The 24,992-nt window shown below is 42.7% G+C and overlaps 1 protein-coding gene across 1 annotated transcript in view; it reads right to left on the reverse strand.

The window, feature by feature from the left end:
• Positions 1-502: 502 nt before the first annotated feature.
• The window catches only part of necab2 (N-terminal EF-hand calcium binding protein 2), a 100,754-nt gene continuing 76,264 nt past the window's right edge, over positions 503-24,992 (reverse strand). Inside the window, exons 10-13 of the mRNA XM_061077152.1 lie at positions 9,266-9,378; positions 3,707-3,784; positions 2,374-2,465; positions 503-531 (exon numbers count right to left, since the gene is read on the reverse strand). Of these exons, the coding sequence (XP_060933135.1) occupies positions 503-531; positions 2,374-2,465; positions 3,707-3,784; positions 9,266-9,378 (312 nt within the window). The remainder of the gene's footprint in view (positions 532-2,373; positions 2,466-3,706; positions 3,785-9,265; positions 9,379-24,992) is intronic.

Below are 24,992 nucleotides of genomic sequence, written 5' to 3' on the forward strand. Positions count from 1 at the left end.
AAATGACAGCTACGTACAGAAGAGCAGCTTTTTTATGGTAAATTCAACCTTCACTTTCTTTGTGAAATTAAATGACACAATACTCGACCCATCGACGGTTACTGCTACATGAAAAACTCAACGCCGGGGTTCCTGCTACAAGACCAACTCCACCAGGCTCAAAGCTACTGGAAACATGAGCATGAAATAATCCCAAAAAATCTCCAACCAGCAAAACCACCATGGTGAGATGCAAACGCCTTTTTAAGCTTTTCTTTTTTTTTTTTTTTTTTTAAATCTCACGTTGTCCAATGCACTGTTTGTTCAATTTTCACTGTAGTTGACACCATCGACTTGCACTGTGTAAACATGTACTTACAAAAAGAGTTGAGGAATGTGAGGGTGGAGAGAGGAGAGGGCGTGAGGGTGGGTGAAATGCAGGGGGGGTCGGGGGGGGGGGTTCAGGGACGGAGGGCGGGTCGGAGAGGGAGGAGTCTTGGCGTGTGGCGGCGAATCTTCATGCTCAGTCCCTGTTCACGCTGCACCAGGCGGCTGCAGAGAGGACGACACGTGAGGAAGAGGTTAGAGACACACGAAGAGACTGAGAGGGAAATGATCATCAGACAGAAAAATGATCCTGCAGGTAACTGACTCCAGAGCATCATGAAACTTATTATTATCATATTAACAGGTGCTACTATCATTAATAACATCTTTACATCTATGATAATAACTCAGACTGACAGAGCTTAAATATGATGGGTTGCCTGATGGGAAATGTTGAAGTTTTGTACCAGAAGCTTTAAATCAATGTTTTTTGAGGAAAATTATTGTACACAGACATTTGTGTGTCAAGATCCAGAAATGTCCTTTTCACGGCACAAGGCTCTTATTTTGAAACGTGAGACAGGAAGGACTTGTGTTAAGCTTGTGAGAGACAGGTGATCATCACAAGCATGATTGGCTGAAAGACGTCATGTGAGAAGATATGCGAAATACAGACATGATCCATATTTTACTGTCCAGATTACAACTGATAATACTGTCACCACATTATCTTAAACATGATGGGTTGCCAGATGGGAAATGTTGAAGTATTATACCAGAAGCTTTAAATCAATGTTTTTTGAGGAAAATTATTGTACACCAACATTTGTGTGTCAAGATCCAGAAACGTCCTTTTCACGGCACAAGGCTCTTATTTTGAAACGTGAGACAGGAAGGACTTGTGTTAAGCTTGTGAGACACAGGTCATCATCATATAACTGATAATACTGTCACCACATTATCGTTCATCTGGCAACACTGAGGAAACACACTTTCTAAGGTCTCCACCCTCTATGTAAAGTACAGATATATATATATATTATGATTTGGCACTGAATTGGAAAGAGAGGAAAAAGATTAAATGGAGGTTGAGGATAAATTTGGCAAGGTGGTGAAAAACAGAAGTGTGCGGGCGGATGAAAGATGAGATCGGAGGGTGGGGGGGGTGAGGAGAGCTGGATAAGAAACGAGACAGGAGAGGAAGTAGTAAAGGCCGATTGCCTGGCACCAGCTCAGCTCCTCTCACTGTGGACGGGTGGGAGTCAGATTTACTGACGTCCCTTTCAGGGCCAGGCTGCTTCAACTGTTCAGAGAAACTTTCTTAGGATTATGAGGAAACTGATTAATCACAATTATTGTCTGAATTTTACTGGTTTCTGATCAGTGCTGAGAAACCCAGTGACTTCTGACCAAAATTCAGTTTTTTCCAAATTGAGGGTTTTCAGTTTTTCTCTGTTTTATATCTTTATTACCAAGAAGGTTGTGTTCTCACTGTGTTCGTCAGCATGATGACACAAAATCTAGGGAACCAATTTTCTAGAACCTTATTGGAAGAGTGAGTTATTGGGCCAAGGAAGAAACCATTGATGTTTGGAGTGGATTCATTTTAGGAGATGGATCCAGAATTATCTTTCTTCTTTAATGTTTAATGCAGATTGGAATATTTTCCAGAAATAACACATAGATCATTGAAATCTGCCCTTAAACTTTACTACTTTTACTAATGTCTGTATTTTGTGTATAATCTTGATTGTTAAAGAATTGTTTGAAGGGGTGGGGGATGTCCTTTTTGCCGGGGGCCCCCAACTTCTCTCAAATGCTCCTGCACATCAAATCATGGAATCCTACACTTCCCATCATGCAACCTGCTGCCTGACAAATCCCTGTGTGTTAAAAACTTAATCATAAATTGTAGGTGTTCTTTCTCCGGACAAAACACCAAACAGATGTTCATGTTTGAAATCAGTGAACCGCTCCTTTATCTGATGATAAAACATAATTCCGTGGCCCTCATTTTATTGTGTGGTTTTATTGTGTGGTTTTATTGTGTAGTGTTTCCGCACTCACCTGGCACGGCTACAGAGGACACGGTCTCCGGCTGGCACAGTGTGTCCACCTTCACGTGCTGAAAGGCTTTGTTGGGGGCAGACTGGAGGTGTCTGGGGGGGGGGGGGGGGGAGAGAGCACACATCGGCTTTACACATGTCGTGTATTCACTAGAGTAAAAGATTTTAGCATGTGTTTAAATATAATGACAGGCTGATATTTATGATGTCTATTTTGGTGACTCTCAGGCAGAGATTCTCAGAGAGTCCTTCAGCTGTTTATTCAAGCAGGTCTTTCCTTCTTTGGAAGGACCTTTGACCTAGGGAATGACCTCTGACCAGCTAATAGATGGCTGTAGAGGGAAGATCCTTGACCATTGTATTTTCATCTTCATGTACAAACACGTCCTTATTAGGAGGCCTCAGGTGGGACGACATGTAACCCGAAGCCATGGGCGGAACTAACCTCTCTATATAATCTGTGTTTGACCACGGCCTGTCAGACTTCACCATTTGGCTGTGTGATTTCTCCGAGTTCTAGATCTCGTCCTGACCTGTGAAACTTCTGTGTAATAAACATTATTATACTTGTAAGTACTGGGTCCGCGTTCCTAACCTTCACCATCAACTTCTACAACCACATCAACCTCTCGGCCGACCAGAAATACACTTCACACACGTCATGTATGTACGTGCACACGCGTCTGCAGCCACTCGTAAACGTGCACACGGGAACACGCGGCCGCAGAGCGATTTGCACGGCCCTTAGCCTTTACTGTAAGGGTTGAAATATTAATGTCTGGGAGCAGTGGAGCAGAAACTGGGATCAGCAGCAGCTTCTCCTCGGGCCCAGCGCCCGGCCATCACTAAATCATGACCACCTGACGCATCTTGAGTGCTTCAGCAGCTCCGTGCCCAGCGAGCGGCTGCAGAATGTTAATTAAATGCGGTTGGGGGAATTTTTCCAACTAGCTCATGACATTAATGGAAGAAAAGAGGGGGCTCTTTATTTGGCAATCGCCAATCAATAAAAACAATGGCAGGAAGGAACGGCGTGCTCAGCTCCCAACAACTTCCCGAGGAGGCGGAGTGCTGAGTCGACGGCTTTTTCACAGACAAAATGAATGTCCACACTCGGTAATGACTTTTAATACTTTTAAAGTGGATCAGCATTTACTCAGGTTTAATTCTCGGGTCGCTTTTAGAGTCGAAGCAGGACGACTCACTCGTTTGCATCGACTCGTTCAAATCCTTTTTAAAGTCAGAAAGCTGTAAACATGATGATGGACAGACGTCAGCCAGGAGCTCGGGTTGAGGATTGAAATGTTTGAAGTCAGCTGTGATTGAAAGCTCACCTCTTCCACTCCTCCTCTCCGTCCCAGAACTCGTAGACGACAAAGGATAAACCGTCCGGCAGACGCACGGCGGTCACACTGGAGACACAGAGAAAAGGGGGATGAGAGGAGAAGATGGAATCGGTGGATTGATGCCAGAGGAGGAAAATGGTAGATTAGAGCAGGGGTTTTCAACTGGTTTTGTCCCAGGGACCACCATTCTGACTAGAAAGTAATCCGCGGCCCACTGATGTGCCTACGCGAGCGCGTGCCTACGTGTGTGCGTGTGTGCATGTGGATAGAAGGAAGTTTTAACATTTGGTTTTCCATATTGGTTTTATTTAAAAACCTCAAAAAAAATCTATATCTACTTAAAACCTCAAACAAATCTAGAAAAATCGGTGTAAAAAACAACAAAAACAGTTGATTTTCAGTGCTTAAGAGTTGAAAACAAAATTAAAATGCATTTTGTAGTTGTACTGCATCTCAGAACCATATGTACATCAATATATAACGTTCATGACTTAAATGTACAGACATGTAGCTGACATGTTGAGAGAACGGTAAAGTAACAGTAACAATCAACATAAACTGGGGCTACAACTGAAGAGGGAAGATTACAAAGTAATGCAGAATATGTCACAAATGATAATCATACAATATCATACAAACAATTGAGGCCTACTTAAGTTTAACCTCATGATCACCAGCACCTTTATATTATTTTAGACATATTTTTCTTATTTAAATATTTTTCACGCTATTCAAGAGTAATCTGGAAATATCAAAGCGAATTCCGCGGACCTCCTGCAATGCCGCCGCGGACCACTAGGGGGCCGCGGACCCCCGGTTGAAAACCCCTGGATTAGAGGAACAGGGAGTAAAAGTAAGGCAGAGGATGGAGGTGAGGAAAAGAAGAGAGGAAACAAAAAGCCTCATTAAAGAAACTGATTAAAGAAACATGAGTTGTTTTCTGTCCCTGCACAATATCGATGTCTCAGCGCGCATCAACAAGATGAATGTGTGGAACTTGAATCTCATCTGTAAAAATGAAACCTGCAATAAGCCTCTGGAACAATGTGGGAATAGATCAGTGAAAATGGAGGAAGGTTATTTGACCGTATGAGGAAAAGATGAGGGAAATAATCCTCTGAGAATCTTTGTCCACGGTCACTAAATCATCTGGATTCCAGGAGGTTCAGGGGTAGGATGGAGAGAGAAGTGGAAATAAAGCAAATCAGAAAAGTTTGCACCAACACAGTTTGATCCCATTGTTCATCAGACTCACGTCCTGTATTCGCTCTGTTCTGCAGCTGTTTGGTGAATTTCTGGCTCCAGACACATCGACGTGAGAGCAGCAGCTGAGCTCGTGTTTATGCAGATCAGGTGCTGCAGTGTGGTTCGAAATTACACTGTTCAGGGAGAGTTCTCATCCCAGATATCATTTTTAATTCAATCCTTTCCCTTAATTCAAAATCCCTATAACTACCATCACAGCCAATGAGTCAAGTAGCAGGGAACATGGTCAAATCTCCTTCTGCTCCTGAGTCACTGGGTTGAATTAAGGCCAGAAAAGTGTTTGTGCAGAATCGAATGATGTCATCCCTTCATCATTTCATCCTGTTGGACATTAGGGTGAAAATGGGTCATAATCAACATATGAATTCTTGACGTATTACAAGCTGTTGTGTTAAATCTGAATCAACCTGCTGCTGGCAACATTACCAGGCTGATTGTCTGGATATGTAAGTCGCAGGTGCAGCTTTGTAAATACCAGAAGAGGTTTAGTTTTTGTGTTAATGTTTAGTTTGTTCAGAAATACTATGATTCTGTTGCTCTATAGAAAGTGTCTGAATCTGTGAAGCCCTGAAGCTGCGTCTCCTCTGCGCTCTCTGGGCTTCAAGGAGAAACACGACTGCAGGAGAATATAATATAGAAGTTTGTAGAAGTGAAGGGTCTCAGCAGCGAGCACACACAGAGAGCTGCAGAATAAACCCTGAGGGGAAAGTGTGTCAGTCAGTGTGTCACTACCTGCTCCACTTTAAACCCTTTTGTCAGAGCTGGACTTTAGATAACGAGGATAAAACAGAATAGAACAAAAACAGCACATTTCCTGGAGGCAGAACCTCCCAGTGTGAAAAACTGGGAGGAAAAGATGAGTTAGCATGAGCTCTCTGAAGCCGACTCAATACATCTGAGAAGAAATGTTGAGCTCGCTTAAAAAAGGTCGGAGGGATGAGATATCCTGAGAAGATGAAGGAGAGAAAAAGGTCAATATGAAATGTGACATTATGAAATAAAACGTGACATGAAAAAGAAACCTCACAAGATAATCGGCCATTGTGACATTTTTAAATAAGGGCGTTGTATATAAGCAGACTGAGGTGTGTATATAAACAGAGGGTAATGATAAAAGTGATAGTATGCCTCTGTAGTTCTCCCTTAAACCTGCGGAGGGCGCTGGGGGACAGGCTGCCTCTGGAAGCCTAATGTCTCCACCAGGCTTTAAATGAAATGACAATAAGTCGTGTGAGCTCTGCTGGAGGATTTAATAAGTTTTTGTGTGTAATCGCACATGCACGGTTAAAAAAAAAGGAAAAGAGCAGCGAAGGAAGAAAGTAAATAAACTTTAAAGATAACAGAAGATTGAATGAGGAAATGGAGGAGGAGGGCAAAGGAAGAGAGGGCACAGTGACACCGAAGAAAGAAAGAGAGGCAGCACACGGGAGAATCGAAAAGTAATGAGGTGGATTCTCTCCGTCAACAAACCGTCTTCGCTCTCATACATTATTTACCTGAGCTGCTACAGGCGCTGTGCTGGCCTGCTACTGACACACACACACACACACACACACACACACACACACACACACACACACACACACACACACACACAAACACACACTCACAAAGGTGCCAACAAACTATGAGTCCACACCTCAAAACAAACACACAACGAACAGCATCTCTGTCTCTTCCACCTGATATTCACTGACCACAGCTGAACACATGGGAGTTTTTACATAGACATGGACATTAAAATGGTCACATTCATTATCAGTCAACATGTCCATTACTTTCCTAAATAGTATATTTTCTACGACAGAGCGATGTTCGAACGGAGAAAGATTCGTGGCTGAGATGACAAAGACTCTCCGATGTTAACGACAAAACTTTCAACGCCTCCATTAAAGCTGTTGGTGACAGTGGAGCCTTGATTGGGTTGCACAGGAAAATGGGCGATAATTAACCTTGTGTTTCCTTTACTGGCAACCGATGGTGTCTGGATAAATACCTGAGACTGATGCAGATTCATTCGACCTCTGAGTGATTGCTGATTGTCTCGTTTCACAGTGAAGACACAACCCAGAAGGGAGTGGGTGCTCGAGGGTTTTTGTCCAGTGTGAAAGGAGCTTAAGTGTGTGACTCACTGAGGTGAACACGTGTATCTGATAAGAAGAGAGCTTGAAAAAGAACTGAACAAAGGTGGATTTGCAGTTTGTTAGCATTTTGAAAAATCTATGATATAAAAGTGAGTTCTTCTTTGACTAGATTATTGTGTGAATCAAACCTTTGGATGCCTGATGAAAGATCGGAGAGTGAAGGTGATATAAGTTCATTCTTTGAGGTCCATTTATCAAAATAAGATCAGAATGAATTGAGTAATTGTTGAGATATTTAGACCAAACTGACCGCTTTGTGATATGATTATATACAATACTTTATTTCTGTCTCAATATACTAATCAATGTCTAGGTCAGATTTAATTTAGGTTCCTTCTGTTAAACCCGAGCTTGTCTCAGCATCAGTGAATCAAGGAGTCATTTGCTGATTGATCACAGCAGCCAAAGAGGTTTGAAACCACAGTCAGGTTTCTGAGCAGAGCTTGTCCCGAGCCGGGTGGAGCTGGTTCACTACAGTGCTGTGACCGAGCTGCACGTCAACACAACACGTCTTCACAACACGTCTTCGCAACACGTCCTCACAACACTTCTTCTCACCACAACCATAAACAACAAGCCGCTCGGGCTCCACTCGCCTGCGTCTTCAGTCCGATGATTTGAGGACATGATTTGCTCCGGAACAGCCTCTTCCCACAAGCACCGTATTATTAAAAGATGTGCTGTCCCTATTCTGCTGGCAGGTCACAAAATGTGGTGATGAATGAGATTTTTATAAAAGAAATATGGACGTAGTCTTTAGTTCTAACTCTGAAAAACATTCTCGTCATTAGTCTCTGATCTCAAGGTTCTTGCACTTTCAGAAAGTCGTACGTGTTCATTCACGTTCAGCAGCAGCATCTCGAGCAGCAGCTCCAGACTCCCCCCCTCACCCCCCCCCACCCCGGGTGTGAAACTGGCTCTAACGACGTTATCTCAGCTTTCCACGTCTACACAATTCATTTGTTCCCTCTCTTCCTCAGGAACCTGCTTCCCCCCCCGCCCGCACAGACACTGGGTTTTTGAAGATGCTTCTCTAAAGGCAGATTTACCACAGACTACCGTCTCTTTCTGTTTTGCATCATTTATGTCGTTTAGGGTCTTAAGAAGCTGTGAATAAACTCTGATAAACTAACTGGAGAAAAACCAACCATCAAGAAAATGGTAAGTGACAAAGAGAGCATGGAAATAGCAACACAACTATTATAACTGCTGGGAGCATAACACACATTCACCGTCCCACTGCTCGGTGTCTTCATTTCAGAGCAACTTTGTGTAAATGACCAGAAAACAATTATTTCATTTTGACAGAGCAAATCAACACATTGGACCCAAAAACACACAAAACACAACACATGATTAGATCAAGTCGGTGTGATCACAGACTCCTGAGGGTTAACGTACATCAGATGAGCGGAAAGATTCAATCAATGATACTATTACTTTTATATGTAAATAGGCAGCTGTTTGTTGATATATTATGTTAAATATTACATATATTGTGTTTAAAAGCGCCCAAAGTGTCTAAAGCGTGTTACATGACAAACATTTTGCATTTTCTCCTAAATTCATATAATACAAATACATTCTGTGCTATATAAAGTATTCAAACCTTATTTCTGTCTCTATACAGCTCCACAGAACCTTTATACCAAAGGACAAAATGCAGTGAGTGGTGAGAGGAACTACAATAGAAATGCAAAAGTGTAGTTCAGTAGAGCCAGAACCTCAACGTCTCACCAAGGGCGAATGCAGAATACCAGAGTGGACTATGCACCGAGCATAGTGAGTCTGGGATTTGGAGAAAATCTCTCTGGGTATTAGATCGTCTCCTTGCACCTTGACGCAGGCTCAGCAGGGTTATTACATGTACAGCATATGTATATCCCACTATATTAGATTCAGCCCAGGCATTGTGTTAGTATCTCACTTCAGTGTGTGTGTGTGTGTGTGTCTGTGTGCGTGTGTGTGTGTGAACAATAAAAGATACAGGACCAGAGGGGAGAATATCTGAGGAATTGCTTAATAAAGTGAGAGAAACTGAGGTCCTGACACTGAAAGTGGAGCACATTAAATATGTAAAATGATGAGGGTCACGGTGCTGCTCTCTCTCTCTCTCTCTGGTGAGATGTGGACTTACTGAAAACAGTCTCTCTGAGCCGACACGTTCTTCAGGTACTGCTTCAGGGCCTCGCAGAACTCGCCCAGCTTCTTCTGGGAAACCACCATCTCCTGGCGCACCAGCAGCAAGGACTGCAGGGAGAGAGAGAGAGAGAGAGATAGAGAGAGAGAGAGGTTTCATAGTGTTTGTGTGGAATAATAATAGATACAAACACTTATTTTATGACTTTACTAAAGATGGATAAACGTGAATCTTCTTTGGTTTTGATCAAATGAGATTAACTTCTATCTTCATACTTTACCAATTAAAACTGTTTTAGTTATCTGTCTGTAACCCAGATAACTAAAGCAGCGTCCCACTGACATTTCATGATACACATTCAAACACACACACAAGTACAGTGTGTGCACAGTTTCACATTAGTTGTGGTCATACTACACACACACACACAAACCCACTCTCGTTCTGTCACACACACACAAGCATGCACACACAGGGGAGAACTGGGGTCAACTCTAAATCTATTATTAATCATTTTGAGAAAAATCTGTCAACACGTCAGGTTTGTCAGTCGAGCTCATTGTGTACTGTCACACACACAAATACACACACACACACACATGCGCAGACACACACACACAGAGACACAGTGATTATTTATATACACACACCCCTTCACAGTGTATCTTTGTAAAAATCCTAAGAGAATCTTTCATCATCTCCACTATTTCCCTGCAATTGACATTTAAATGTCATAATTATTCTTCATTTTTTGTTCCCCTTATCTTGCTGTGACTGTGGCTCAGGGGAAGTGAGTCATCCACTAATCAGCAGGTTGGTAGTTTGATTCCCAGTGGAGGCAGCAGTCATAAGAGAAGTGGCCCCAAGACTGAACACTTTGTATTTTGGCAGTTGAAATGTTTTTTTTACCATTTACTGTGACTTCCTGGAATCAGCAAAATGAAACCAATGCAAAAATGAGAAGACCATCGACAAAGTGAAAGTGTTGAAGGTGGAATATCAAAAAATGTTCATTTGCATGAGCCTGCTTATATGGACAATTAACAAGACAGAAATGTAACGAACAAAACCATGTTTTAGTTTGTAGTCCATCTTTAAGAGAATTACTTGTCTCTTGGTTATATGCTGACAGTTCTTTTCTCCGGTGCACTCTCTCACTTCACTGTTCTGCCAGATCCCTGCTGATCAGAGCCAATAGAAACCTCTGTCTACTGTTCTTGACCCGGGAGTGAATTCGATTCTATTAATTCACACATCAGATCAAAGCCAGATGTGGGTGACTTTTTTTGACCAGTTGATGAAGAGCTTCACTTTGACTCAGTTTGGGTTTATCTTCCTCTTCCTCTTCAGCCCGGCACTATCTTATCTGCTCGCTTCACTTTCTCCTCATCTGCCCCTGCTCCACCTCCCTGCTCCTCTTCCCCTGCTCCACCTCCCTGCTCCTCTTCCCCTGCTCCACCTCCCTGCTCCTCCATCTGTCTACGTCTCCACTGATCCACACCAGCCGCCCTGCAGGCTGCTCCTCCTCATCACTGTCTGCTCCAGCTCTTCATATTTCCCTCCTTCTCTTTGTAATGAGAAATCTCCCCGGCTGTCTTTGAGACACTTGCAGTGGCTGTTATCATCAGGATGAGATTTCACATCATGCAATCGTGGGAGTGCAACTGGAAATAGCTTCTTGTTTAACAGCCTAATAAGAGAGCTCTCCACGTCGAGCAGATATTAACTGCGGCTCTTGCAGCTCGTTCACACGCAGACTCTAAGTATTCAACACATCTGCATCCACTTTGCGTTAGTGGGTCTCTATCGCTCTGATTGTCTGTTTTATTGCCGTGTAACGACTGTTTATCTCTTGACATCACTGTTTATCTGATGCCATTATATGAAATTGCTGTCACGAGGCGGCGGCACTTCTGCTGCATGACGCTGCGTGAATAAAAGCCCGGCTGTTTGTCGGCAGAGATATGTGTTGCACGTCCGTGTGTGTGTGATTTATGACGCAATGATTTCAGGGGTGTGTTTGTGCACAGAACCCATAACAGTGATTGAACCCGAGGGACTTATAACCTCTGTATAGACTACCTCAAAGCATGAATGAATACACACACACACACACACACACCCCGCCAACTCAATTAGAAACACTACATTGCCCAGCAACCTCAGTTAATCGAATCACTACCGCTCCGTTAAGCATCCGGCCTCTTGGAGCAAATCACCGTGATTAGATCGGCTCGGCTCCGACACTGTGGCCCTGCAGAGGTGATCGATCAGACGCCTCTAACTGGGCACCACTGGTTCCACCGCCCTGCTAACCCCTGTGTGGATGGTTCTTCTTCTTTTTTTCACAGCTACAGACAGTTCTGTCCACTTTGTGGTTCAGAAAACGATGTGATTTTAACTCTTAAGCCTTGGGCACAGAGAGAGAGAGTATCAGGTACAGATTCAGTTTGGTTTTACTCCTGTATTTCTTAAAGGAAATCCAGTTTAGCCATTGATATCTAATTCCTCCATTTCAGAGTTTACTCATGGAGTCCCTCAAGGCTCTGTCCTTGGTCCTTGACAATTCTCAATTAATGCCCTATGTTAAATCTTTTGCTTTGTGTTTCTGTGCAGATGACTCCCTAATCTATTTCTCACACTCTTCATATTTGTCCTGACTGACATTAGATGCAATAACCTTCTTATATAACTTCCAAATATTGTATATACTTGTACATTGCTCCTAGGATATAATACTCTACACAAATAAACTTGGTCAGAAACAATAAAGAAATTAGCAGTTTCCTAGGTGCGTGTTTTGGACACTAATAAAACATTTACATTTTGTGCTGAGGGCAGAGCCTGTACTTTATAAAGAATGAAGTCATTAGCCAGTATTCCCACAGTTCCCCTTCATTCCAGTCTCAAGACATTTTTTCTTCTCCAACAAAGAAATTTCAGTTAAGTTAACTTCTTTTTAATTTGACATATTCATTTGGCTGCTAATGTGTATTTCCTTTTCCCGACAGAGTCCCAATGCAGTCCATTTTCATTTATCACTAACGGAGCGAAACAGAAAAATATAGGCTCTAGAATATCGAATGTGTGTGTAATTGTCAAATATAAGTGAGTAAATTCACAGGAATAAAACCAATGCCATGGCCTTGGTGTCCTCAGAGGTGGATATAACGTTGTTTATGCTGTGGAGGCAGAATAAAGAGAAGACATGCAATTGATGCCTCACTTTATTGTATTTAATCCGCTCAGTAAATATTATTAATTTACTGAAATGATTTGAGACATCAGTTTAATGCCTGACATGGATGTTCATCACTATGACGCCACCCAAGCATAGCGTTGTTAACGGCTTATTCCCTGGAATTAATTGTCAGGCGGATTTTTCCATTCTTGTTTCTGAACGTAGACTTGGTAAATGTCATATTTATTATAGGATTTATTAGATGCACTTGAAGGCAGTTTATCATTTTAAATGTAAAGAGAAGATTGAGAGGGACTAAACAACGGCAGCTTTATTATAAGGTATATATATATCACATACTCTTCTTTTAAATATCTGAAATGTATTAATATGGAGTGTGTTACAATGGATTTATATGATAATTTGAGTCATCTTTATTATCAAATCAATCAAATCAATTTTTCAGTGTAAATATGCACAGTGTGTGTGTGTGTGTGTGTGTGTCTGTGTGTGTGTTTATATTTCACGTGGAGCTTTGTTCTTGTATAAATATGATTGATTTCTGCCTCTTATCATTATTCTTCAGCGCCGCTGCTGTAGAAGTGATGAGTTCATTTTGCCGTCAACCGGAGCTGAGAGTGAAAAACATTGTTTGTTTTGACTTCACAAAAATGCAAATTCAAAATGCACTCAGAGGAACAACTGTTAGTTTTATTGTTGGACTTGAGGATAGAATTTCTCAGTCAGTAATAAAATAAACTGTAAATCCTGATCTACTGAGCAAGACACATGGTTTCTATTGTGCTGCCAGACAAGCCAGTAGCCGGTCAGATTTACCTTTAGCATCATTGTACCCTCAAGTTCAGCCTGTATCGTTGATACAAGACCGAAACACTTGATGGCGCTATGGTGCTCAACTGAAGTTATGTCCCAAACATCTGCTGGTGGCCGCTAACACCTGCTAACATCTGCTGGTCGTTGGTAAATTGTGCAAAAAGACCTTTCAAATGTACACAGGACATTCACCATCTTGTCCTATAGTCTAAAAAATTACAACTTTGGTCTATGTCCCACCTGTTAACATGGAGAAGACATGTTTTATAAACTGTTTAGCAGGCAGGCAGCCACCAGGGGGCGATCATGATGTTTTGGCATCACGTTTGAGGAGCTGTCATTTTGTCAGTCTATGATTAAGACCTGGTTTTAGGGTTTGAATCGGATCAGGATCCAGCATTTAATCGAAATACTTATATTTGGTTTGGGTAAAGGTCTTTCGGAGAGACAAATGTGTGTGTGTGTGTGTGTGTGTGTGTGTGTGTGTGTGTGTGTGTGTGTGTGTCTGTGTGTGTGTGTGTGTGTGTGTCTTTAATATGCTGCAGTGTGGCATGGAAACCCACTGGGTATGAAAACAGGGGGAAGCAGAAAAATGTGTCATGGAGAGGGGGAACCAGTCTAGCGTTACCATGGGAACTGGGAAATACCAGTTCCTCACATGCAGGTCTTCCTCTCACACCTCATCTTCGCTCCTGACTCTTCATCGCTGTGCCTGTTCCCCTCAGGCCTTTCCTCCCCCCCCTCTCTTTATTGCCCCAGTTCTTGTTTGTGACATCTCAAGGCTCCACTTCTTCCAAGTCCTCCCTCCTCCAACCTCCCATCATCCCTCCATTTTCCTTATTCTGTCCCCCCCACGCCCCTATACATCTCTGCCCTCCTAACCCTCCTTTCACTTCATCATCAGCATCATCTCTCCTCCCTGTCCTCCCCCCCTCCTCTCTCCCTCTTCTCCTCGCTCATGGAATCTGTCTTTTATTCAGGAGGTAAAATAGGAGAGAAAGAAGCCCTTCATTAGTTCAGGGGATCATTTGCATATCTCTCTCAGCAGATGGATGACTACAGTGCCCTGACCTGCTGACTGCAGCAGTGGGAGAAGTAACAACCTTCTAATAAGCAGCAGCAGTTCACTTAGAGCCGAGGTTTCATCCTGTTTCAACACCACGTTGCTCCTTGTTTTCAGGCTGTTTGACACAATCACTGAACAACTAGTGAACTAAAGGGTTTGAGGAGATGTGACTAGAAATTGGTATAATTTTTACGTTTGTCTTGAACTGAAAATAAACTTCATAAGGTAAGTTTCTGTTTCACAGTGACCTCCAGAAGACATGGAACAATCTCAGCATTAACCTGGAGTTAAGTTTATGTCGACCAAATTAGTCAAATCGAAGTCAATTATTATCCATATGGGCCAAACAAATCATTCTTAAATAACACTAATAAGTATTGTTATAAAGTACTTAAGTTTAAAGTATTGTTGTAATGTAATTTTGTAATTTTATCCTGAGTATGATCTGTCTTTTCTATGCTTTGCTACCGTACTTATATTTTATTTCTTAAAGCAGCTTGTATCTGTCTGGCTTCACTTCTGTGGAGTCTCTATCTAACACTTTATTTCTTTTAGCCACTCAATGACTTTTGTCACTGGGTTGGTTAACGTACACTTCTTATAAAAAGAGAAACCAAAACCCAACCAGTATGAATATTAACTATCAGTCTGTAGTAATTCATTTTCTAAGCTACATTAGTATTTGGGGGTGACTCCCTGAGGAGCTGTCATGTTGCAGAGCTCATAAAGAAAACAGAATTGAAAAAGCAGCTGCCTCTGATGTCCCGATAACGCAACAGCGACGGAAGTATTTCCAAGGACAAACTCTTTTTTCACTGCCTCCACCTTCACTCCGTCTTTTTATCCGTCTCTTGTTGACAAATACAGCGCTAACACATTCTCTCTGAGGCTGCTGTCTCTCCGTATCCCTGTGAGACACACACACACACACACACACACACACACACACACACACACACACACACACACACCAGCTCCCTTTGAGCTCCACTGATGCAACCTGCTTGTGTGTCTATTCTTCGGGGGGGTATCACTGTTGTGTAACGATCTCTGTGTTGCTGCATGACTCCTTTTCTTTCCCTCTGCATTACGCTGCCATGATTGTTCACGTGCACAACACAACGGGTTATTATACAAACTGTGATGACCTCCAGCTTATCAAGGGCACGTGTATTTAATATTTCTTTCTTCCGTATTGTTCCTTCTGTCAATGTTTGAACTTTGTGATGAAGTATTTCTCTCAAACTTCTCCGTGTGCATCTGAGGGCACGTTCACAATCAACATGTTCACAGAGGAGACACAGCGGCTCTGATGAGTTTCCTCCCTCTCCTCGGGTTTTGTTTGGGCGGCTGACAGAAATATGGTTTGAATTTTAAAAGGGGGAGCAGATGCCTGAACCAGTTGCTGGTTATTTTCCCAGAGAGCAGTGGGGCAGTTTGTGAGGAAACGACAAGGTCCTGAAAACTGGAGCCGACAAAAGACGAGGTTTGGAGGAAACTGGACCGATGAGCTTTATCCCAAGAAATGTGACTCCTGGTGGAAATCCACTAACAACCTATAATCCCAAATAAGCTGATATGTACAAAATATATCAGATATTTTACCTTTTTACACCAGAATTAGTGAATATCAGCAGGTTTTTGAACTCACTAACTCCTTCCCACTGTCCTTAAGGGACACACGTTCCAGTTATTGTTCTGGACGGAATATTAAATCCTCGTATGGACTGATGCTCATTTCCCTCAACTTCTCCCTGTTGTCTTAATGTGAGAGTGCGACACGTTTTACAGGAGAAAGAACACACTCCTCTTACCACTGAAACACTTCATTCATATGCAATAAAAAGCTTATTTGGTTTTAACGAGTTATTTGATGCTATGCTCAGACTCCGGCTCTGAATCTGCAAGATGGCACCGTTTGTATCCAGGATATTTCAGCCTTATAAGTTTGTATTCGTACGCAGTCTGTGATCATTACTTCACATTTCAAAGGTACGAAAATAGTTTCTCTTTCAGGTCCGCCTCCTAAACTTCAGCACCTCTACTTCCATCTTCTTGTGGTGTTTGTGAACTGTCTCATTCAGTAGGTTTCCACCCTCACGTGGGTTCACTGCAGTTAAAACCGAGCTCCGTCTCTCACTTCCATTTTCCTTCTGCCTCTCTGGATCTATACATCTGCCCGGCTGCTCTAACAACCTGACTCCCTCCATCTATTGTCTCTTTTGTCCACTGCTCCCTACTTATATCGACATTCACGTTCACTCAGCCCCTGCATGAGAGAGATAAATAATGCTGTGCTGACTCCAAGAGACAGTTAGAGACAATGGGACAGACTGCTGATGTGTGTGTGTGTGTGTTTGTGTGTGTGTGTGAGGATGAATGTGTGTTTCAGGGTTTTATTCCTAGGATTTCTTTCCACCTCCCTAAACTGGACATAAATGTTGATTTTAGAAATGAAGTTGTTAAATTCTAACTCCCACTGTGGGAATAAATCATGAAGGATGGAGGAGGACACTGTTCAGAACCCATCGGCCCCTTCGGACTTCTCTAGCTGTTGTCAAAGTTGCAGAAGTTTGATTTGCAAACACGCTGCCTTGATGATATGATTTCATTCTGTGTGCTGACATGTTTCTGGGGTCTGTTGGTCGTGAGAGGAGGACGAGGACACGTCACCTGGCAGGTATGTTTGGCTGCCAAAGACTTTATATAAAGATGGATGACTTGGCAGATTCCCAAAAGCTGAAGCCAATGCATCAGGATCGCTCCCCTGTGATTGGCTGGAGGTCGGTAAATCCCACCTCCTCCATGTTAGTGGATGGGCCCCCAAAGATGGTCTCTGTCATTTTAGGTATTTCCTATCATACTGATGTTTGTGCATTTTTGATGCTATAAAAACAGGGTGAAAGGTTACATTTGACAGCACAGACTGACTTGTGATTGGTCGAGGATGTATATAGACCTAGCTATCCCTATACTGCACATACTCTGGCTCCCAATGGGCAAGATGGCGGCGTTCGTGTCCAGTTTCTGGATCGGGGGAGGAGGCAGATATGCTTCATTCCATCTTCATATACAATCTTTGGTTGCCAGAGCTAAACCAGCCCGTCCCCCATGTGTTCTGGTCATGTGACCCATCATGTCGCCATGTTTCACTTTCACTGTGATCAGGTGCAGTGAGGATAAAGATGCATGGTTCAGGGACTCGTGCAGACGATGGTCGGTCGGCAGCAGCTGCTCCCTCTACGCCCCCCCCCCCTGGAAACTGCATGAGAAATGACACATTGACGGAGCTGAAATTTGGTCTAGTTCTAAAATGAGTCATGCATCTGAGGAATTAGGTCAAAAGCACTCAAATGGAAACAGTGTACGACCAGATTACATCTCTTAATTATAACTTGTTCAACAGGCAGCTTACTGTTGTGATTTAATCGTAAACGTTTTATTCAAATAATCATTAATGTGAACGATAACTGTGTCACTGTGACGTAAAGAGAGAAAAATCACAAGACACAGCTTAAATTTAAAATTCGAATGAGATTGATACACTGAACCTTCCTGAGCGGAGCTGGTCGCATAAAAGCCTGCGAGGAAGTCAATTAAAGAAAGAAGAGAGGCAATAAAGGCTAAGTCAAAAATATATGGAGCTCGAGGAGAGAGGAAGGGACACACACACACACACACACTCACACACACACACACACACACACACAGTTACAGTGAGCGAGCTGTCAGTTTCACCTGTTAACTGGACTAAATTGTGTTATCAGCAGAGAGCGCGAGGGAAGAAGGGGATGAAATAAACAAACAGATAAAGCACCGGAGACGGAGGTGCAGAGCGGGATGGCGGCTGATTAATGCACGCTGGGGCCGTTATTGAATTTACAGAGAAAATCTCCCAATCTCACAAACAGCCACCAGGGGATTGGGGGACCATTCGGGGAACCATTCACACATCAGCCCGGGAGACGCTGAACAGATCCAGATCTCATCAGCTTCCTCTCAGCAGCTGAACCGTCACACGTGAGCGACCTCGATGGCTTTTCTATGAGCTACTCACGTGTTTCTGTGGCAATTTAATCCTCCGTAGGTCTTTTCATGCAGTGGGAATAAGTTTGGCCAGGATAACACAAACAGGACTATTTATCTGGGACTATTTTCAGATGTGGTCATACACACTTTGTGCACGAGTGAGTATTTATAGCAGCTAGTCAATAGTCAATAGTTTTAAGTTGGATAAAATAACGTACTAATTTATAATTTTTTCCATTTTTGTCTGTAGATTTCAGATGAATCTTTGAAAGGTTTTTTATAAAGGCTTGTACGAAACGAAAATTTTGTACGTGACTTTTTCCAAATTACTTTTTCTTCATGTAATTAATCAACAGGAGAGTTTCATGGTAGAATTAAGTTTGTATTTAAAGTTTTCAGCCTGTTCAGCACCTTTTAGAAGTTTTTGAGTGATGTGCGTAAAAAGCTGAGCGGAAGAAAGTGTCTGACTCCAGCAGAGGTCGGCCAGGGGTCAAACTCGTCTATGACCCGGGCCTAGGAAGGGTTTGTCTTGCTCAAGGACACGTCAGCATTGAGGCAGTAACGTACCCTGCAGCCATTCTGCTCTCCTGCTCCCTGGAAGAGTTCAGATGTTGGTTCTGCTGAATTTTCAACCAATCCCTGTTCACCTCAATATTTCAAGTACAGTTTTCCTCCACCGGGGGTTGACCTCTCTCCTGAATACTTTCTCCCTCTCAATAATTCACTCACTGTGTCAGATAAATAAAATAAAATGCTTCCCTCTTTGCAGTATTCAATGTGTTATTGATACTCAAACATCAATCTGTGCACATTTACACTCTGTGTTTTGATAGAACTGCTGCAGGCGAAGAAACACCTGGTATCCAGCAAAGACAAGCTTGGTAACTTCACGTTTTAAAGGCGTGTGTGGAGGATGTGAATGGATGTAAGCGACCTTCTCTCCACACGAACATCTCCACCAGCGACTGTGTGAGCGGCTTAAATCAACTGCTTCACTGGGGCGAGTCTGAAGCCTTCACACAGCCACATGTACCACGTCTAAGACCCTTTAATGCAACGTAGAACCTCTATTAAGATTAGTGTAAAAACCCATATCACAGAATTTAATATGAAACGGTAAAACACTCCGTCTCTGCCTAAGTGGAACTGATAGAAGGTCTCAAAAAGGGGTAATACAGGACAAAAGTCGTCTGAGTCAGCACCAGGTGCTATTCAAGAATTCAAAGAGCTGCTGCAGAGACCCAGTCATACAGTAATATCCATATTTATAACCCCTTGATTTATTTTTCATGAGGGAATTCACAGCAAGGCCGCTGTCCCTCCATGAACTTCCCTCTCTGCACTGTCTGTTCCTCTTATCAACATCTTATCGGAGCTTTCATTACGTATTTAACACACATGCAGGAGCTCCGACTCACACAAAGTACAAAACTCACTGAAATCTTTCTTCCCACGAGTCATTGTTTTAACTTCCTCTCGTGCATCTCAACCCTCCTACTGATTATTTTTTAAATGCCAACTTGTCACCTCTCCTTTGTTTCCCCCACACGTTCCTTTTAATAATCTGTTATAGTTTTCTAATTGGTCTGTTCCGCTAATGAATGTGGCCGCAAGTGAGAATCTCAAATTTGTCTGTTTGGTTGTTGGCGAGAAACCTGTGAGAGAGAGTGTGACAGAAGATTTGGCTGAAATGTGAAGCCTGCTCGGAAAATTACTTGAGTGTTAAAGATTTGGTTCCTTGTAGTTTTCAGGGAGCTTCTCTGGGTGGCAGCGTCTTTTAGCTTTGATTTTCAGATCACTTCAGAACTCCTGAGTACGAGTTCCTCCGACTGAAATCCTTTTGACTTCGACAGCTCGAGTGAAAGTCAACATGTCCTACGATACAAAGCTGACGAGAGCGTCCAGATTCACGTCCTCTGTGGCGGTAGAGGACGTCACCATAGAAACGCCGATTCAACCATTTAATAAGACTCAAGGATTTAAAGGTCAAAGGTTAAAGGTCAGGACGGTCTCTGAACCTAAGTCTGGCTAAAGTGATTTCAGCTCCGTAACAGCATCATTCGATTTCCTCTTTTGTTTCAAAAATAATCACTACGGCCACTAGAGGGTGCTGCCACTTGAACTTAAACATGTTTTATTGCTAAATATTATATCAAACATAACTACGGGTCTTAATAATTCACCAAAGACCGCCGAGGTCCTTTGATCAGGTAAGATGTTGAACATGTTGAACATTAGGTAGCTGCAGCTTCATAGAGGTTTTACAGAGTCTATAATAATGTGTTTGTGGGCAGTCAACAAATTCCAGGTCCGCTGTTACACATCATTAAAATCGTACGCTGTTTTCTTAGAGGATCAAACCTCATGAATAAACAATGAGTCAGAAGCTGCCACTTCGCCCGGTGGAAAGCTGTGTAGGTCTGTGTTGTGTGCTCAGTGTCTCCTGGTTAATTAAGTGTTTGATTTAGATCAGCAGAGCGACTGTACGTTATAATGTAAAAGACGGAGGAGGAAAGAACGACACACTTGCACTGTTAAAATCAGGATATTACAAAGCTCCGTCCCTGTGGCCTGTTCTCTTCCTCATTTCCATTTCCTTATTCCCATCCTCTCTCTCTCTCTATTTACTCTGTAATCTGCCCGTCCATCCCTCCCATCTTCTCTCCCGCTCTCTCAGCCGCTGCTGGTTTTAATAGCTTCTTTTCTCATGCGCCTCTCGAGGATCCAAATACTGACAACATATACTGTACGTGATTGATTCGCCCACTTCTAATGACAGGAGCCATTGTCAGCTCACTTGTGTCCACTACAAATAAAATGCATATGCTAATTCCGCTCCACAACAGCGGCTTGAAAGTTTCCCTGTATCTCTCATACACTATATGATCCTATTATAATCCCCTGTATGGTGATAGAACTGCTATAGTGTCTCCTTTCGGAGCCGAGGGAAGATTGCTGTGACAGAGGACTGCCAGGGAGATGAGATGAAGGGTAATCACGTTGGAATCCTCCTCCTGGTGGAGATGAGAAGATCAGGAGAGTCGCTCCGAGTCGGCTGTGGGAGGCACGGTGGAATTATGTGGAGGTGAAGAGGAGCACGACCTTGTTAGGAGAAATCCATGTATTCTAAGGGGGGTGGAGGGTGTTAGTGAGGAACAAGAGGGTCAAAAAGGTGATGATAATCGGATTTAGGGAAAGAGGAAGGTGGAAGGAGGATGGGCGGGGATTTCCCTGGTCTCCAACACAATAAAAAAAGACTGATTAGCTGTTGTCACTTGGTGTCCGTCTGTGGCAGCAGATGTGAGATGTGTTGATCACACACCAGCCTGGACGAGCAGATTGTGTGTAGCCAGTGAAGCGCGGCTCTGTTTGAAGGAGGCGGAAATACGATACAGCCTGGTTACACTGGATTTATTACAGTGCGTGAAATTTCCCCGGGTTTCATTTTTCAAGGAAGTATTTTACGAGATGAGCAGGATGCAGATATGTGATCTGTGTTTTAAAAGAAGCTGTGGCAGGATGCAGAGAATCTGTTCGAGCAGAAATCTCATGCAAAACCATGGACTGTCATTAAAGATGGACGACCCGGCTGCAATTCATCCCAATTACCAGCGATAACGCCAAAATATCCGAGTATGAAGTAATGAAACTATGAATTTCCCACACACACACACACACACACGCACACACACACACACACACACAGAGCTGTGATGTGACGTGAAGCTCATGCTACATCACCATGGGAACAGAAAGTGAATAAATACATATCCTCACATCAATGGTAAAATGGCTCCTGTCTGAGAAACAAGGTGAATGCCTCTTTAAACACCTCAGACCCTTTAGATGTTTTTCTTCAGGACTAAAGCTCATAATTGTCTCTGTTCTCAGTTTTACTTCTTATATTCAGGTTTTGGTTCAGGTCAGTCTCGTTAAGTGCTCCGTCTTTTTAAGTGCTCTGTATTTTTCTGTTTTAAACGTGTTTCTCTGAGATGCATTTTAAAGAAAATTGCAACTTGAAACCGAAAGCGTTTCTGAGCGCTCTCTTATAATAACCTCTCCGCGTCTGTGCCCATGACAACTGGACAATTTAATCAGAGCTTTCACTTCTCGCCAGCCGCTAACGTCATAAGTGGCTCGACTGCTGTGGGTCTAAGTGCAGCAGATGATTATTGCACTGCTCTCCTGCAGACAGAGAAAGACCCGGTGTGTTAATCCTCCAGGCGGAGATCTGGGGCCATATGCTCAGAAAGTGGATTTCCCACAGGTAGACTGGTAATGTGTAGCCTGGGTGCCAGACTAACTTAGCCCCGCCCACAACATTTTTTGGTCGGGAAGTTCGGTCTGGAGTCGCTCCGTTTGCAAGAAATTATCTCGGAACAGCTTCTGTTCGGACCAATCAAATTGTCAGGGCGGGCTTTATACGATGATGGACAGATGATCAACAGTTACGTCATCAACTACGTCATCAAAGAGCGCTTGGGTTGACTATGTTTTCCACAAACATGCCTGCTGCTGGAGAGCTGAGTAGATGCTGTCATTAAATAAGTTCTCCGTGTATCCTTAAATTCTTTTTACAACACCGGCAAAAATCGTTCTTCTTCTTCTACTTCTTCCAGCGTGCGTGCAGTTGAGTTCTGTTGACAACAACTATGCGTCGCTCAACATACGTCACATACTTCGTTGCTCTGATTGGTTGTAGGTCTATCCAATTGAGCGAAGGAGCATTTTTTTTTCCTGGTTCGGTTGAAACACGCCCCATAATCACAGCCCAATGGAGCAGTATCAGACTCATATTCTGACTACCTAGCCTGACGTTGTCACTCATGATTCTAATGTGTGGATCTCCTGCAAACCTCAGACCAGCAACCTCATGGCTTCCTCCAGCCAGTCCTGGACGCTGTGATCATTTGGAAAGTAAAAGTGTTTTTTTGTAACAACCTGAGAAACTTTCGCAAAATAGTATCTCAGACAAATTAATGGGAAACTCTCAAAATAACTTGAGGGCGTTTTCACACCTACATGTTTTGGTTCAGACATTTTGACTTTTCAGTTTAGTCGGAACCAAAACACCAGGTGTGAAAGGTTCCTCAGACATCAGCCTGGACTTTGTTTCAACCATCTTAGCCGTGGTTTGGTTTGTTTGCAGTGTGAAAACCTTTTTTCTGGATGGTTCAAACTTTCTGACCAGTTGCAGGACGAAGAAGAAAAATAAATTTGCAGGTTTGTTGGTAATAAAACCATCAAGATATATTAAAACTAAATTAACAACGTGAACTGGTTCATTCCTTCACATACGCTGTCTGAAACCATCGTCTGGACTTCCAGGCGTGGAAACACCTTCAGTATCTAATTCCCATGATTGTAAGATAGTTGTTCGTCACGGCTGCACACAGACACTGAAATAAACCTCATCTGGTTGATATGGGATATTTTGATAATGTGGTGATTTTTCATGTGCACAGAAACCACATGGAAATCGATTTTTCCAGGCTCTATTCCTATCTTCTCCCGGTGCACATGTCCTGTAACTTTACACCGGTGCCAGTAAAATCCCTCCGTCTGTTTCAAAGACCAGAATCAATGAGGTGAGCTCCAGCATCTGAACCCTCTGCAGGTTCTCTGCCCGACACACCGGAGCTTCTGACCTGCTTCTCATCTTCTGTCTTTTCTTTAGTGTACAGGCGGTTTCATAAAAACTGAAAGTGACAACCACAAGCTGCTGTCTCTCAGAGACACAGATTACTGATGTCTTTCTTCAGGCACTCAGAGCTGGTGAACTCTCTCATCTCTCCTTCACTGTCGGTGTCTGATCGGGATCGTTGGAGAAAACAACGTCAAATAATTCAAGCTTTTTCTGCGACTGAACATTTTCAGATTCATGACTCAATCCACGCACGGCTTGAAAAGACGACGCCCACACACTGGTTAGGATTCTGATGGTTCTTCATATAAATTATAGATCGTTATCAAAGAGAAGATCAGAGACGCTGAGTTCGCCGTCTGCTTCTAAGACAGCTGACGTGTTCTTTTCTCTCTGGATATCGTAAGATACTGCGAGAGTCTATTCATTCTCTTGCAGAATACTCAGTGTCTATAAAATAAAATAGATAAACCAAAAAAATGAACCAACAAAATAAAACAAACCCATTTCCTGGAAATAATTCAATTGGACAGGAAGTGAGACCCGGGTTATTTTTGTCATGTAGAAGTTTTGTCTCAGGTTTTAACATCACAAAGTTTCTTTTTCCTGAACTAAAAGAGAACTTATTATTTTTATTTTATGTAATTTAATTTGTGCATCATGTGCATGTGTAGTTATTTTGTATTGTTTGTCAGGATTTCAATGTTTTAATATTTGTACGTTTAAAGTCTCCTTCCTCGTCAAACCACATTACCCACAATGCAACTCATTCACCAACAGATAAGTTGGTGTTCAGGTAACTGCAGCTGATGGAGCCTCGATCCTATTGTCAAGCTTTTGAAATACTACGTCATTATTTACCAAATGTTTCTCATCATAATGAATGATATGATCTTATATTCATCCCAGTTATGTGTCTATAAGTCGTCCAGGTCTAGAAAACAACACAAACAATAACAATAACTCAAAC

The sequence above is a fragment of the Limanda limanda genome, chromosome 8 (assembly GCF_963576545.1).
Source record: "Limanda limanda chromosome 8, fLimLim1.1, whole genome shotgun sequence".
Lineage (NCBI taxonomy): Eukaryota > Metazoa > Chordata > Actinopteri > Pleuronectiformes > Pleuronectidae > Limanda > Limanda limanda.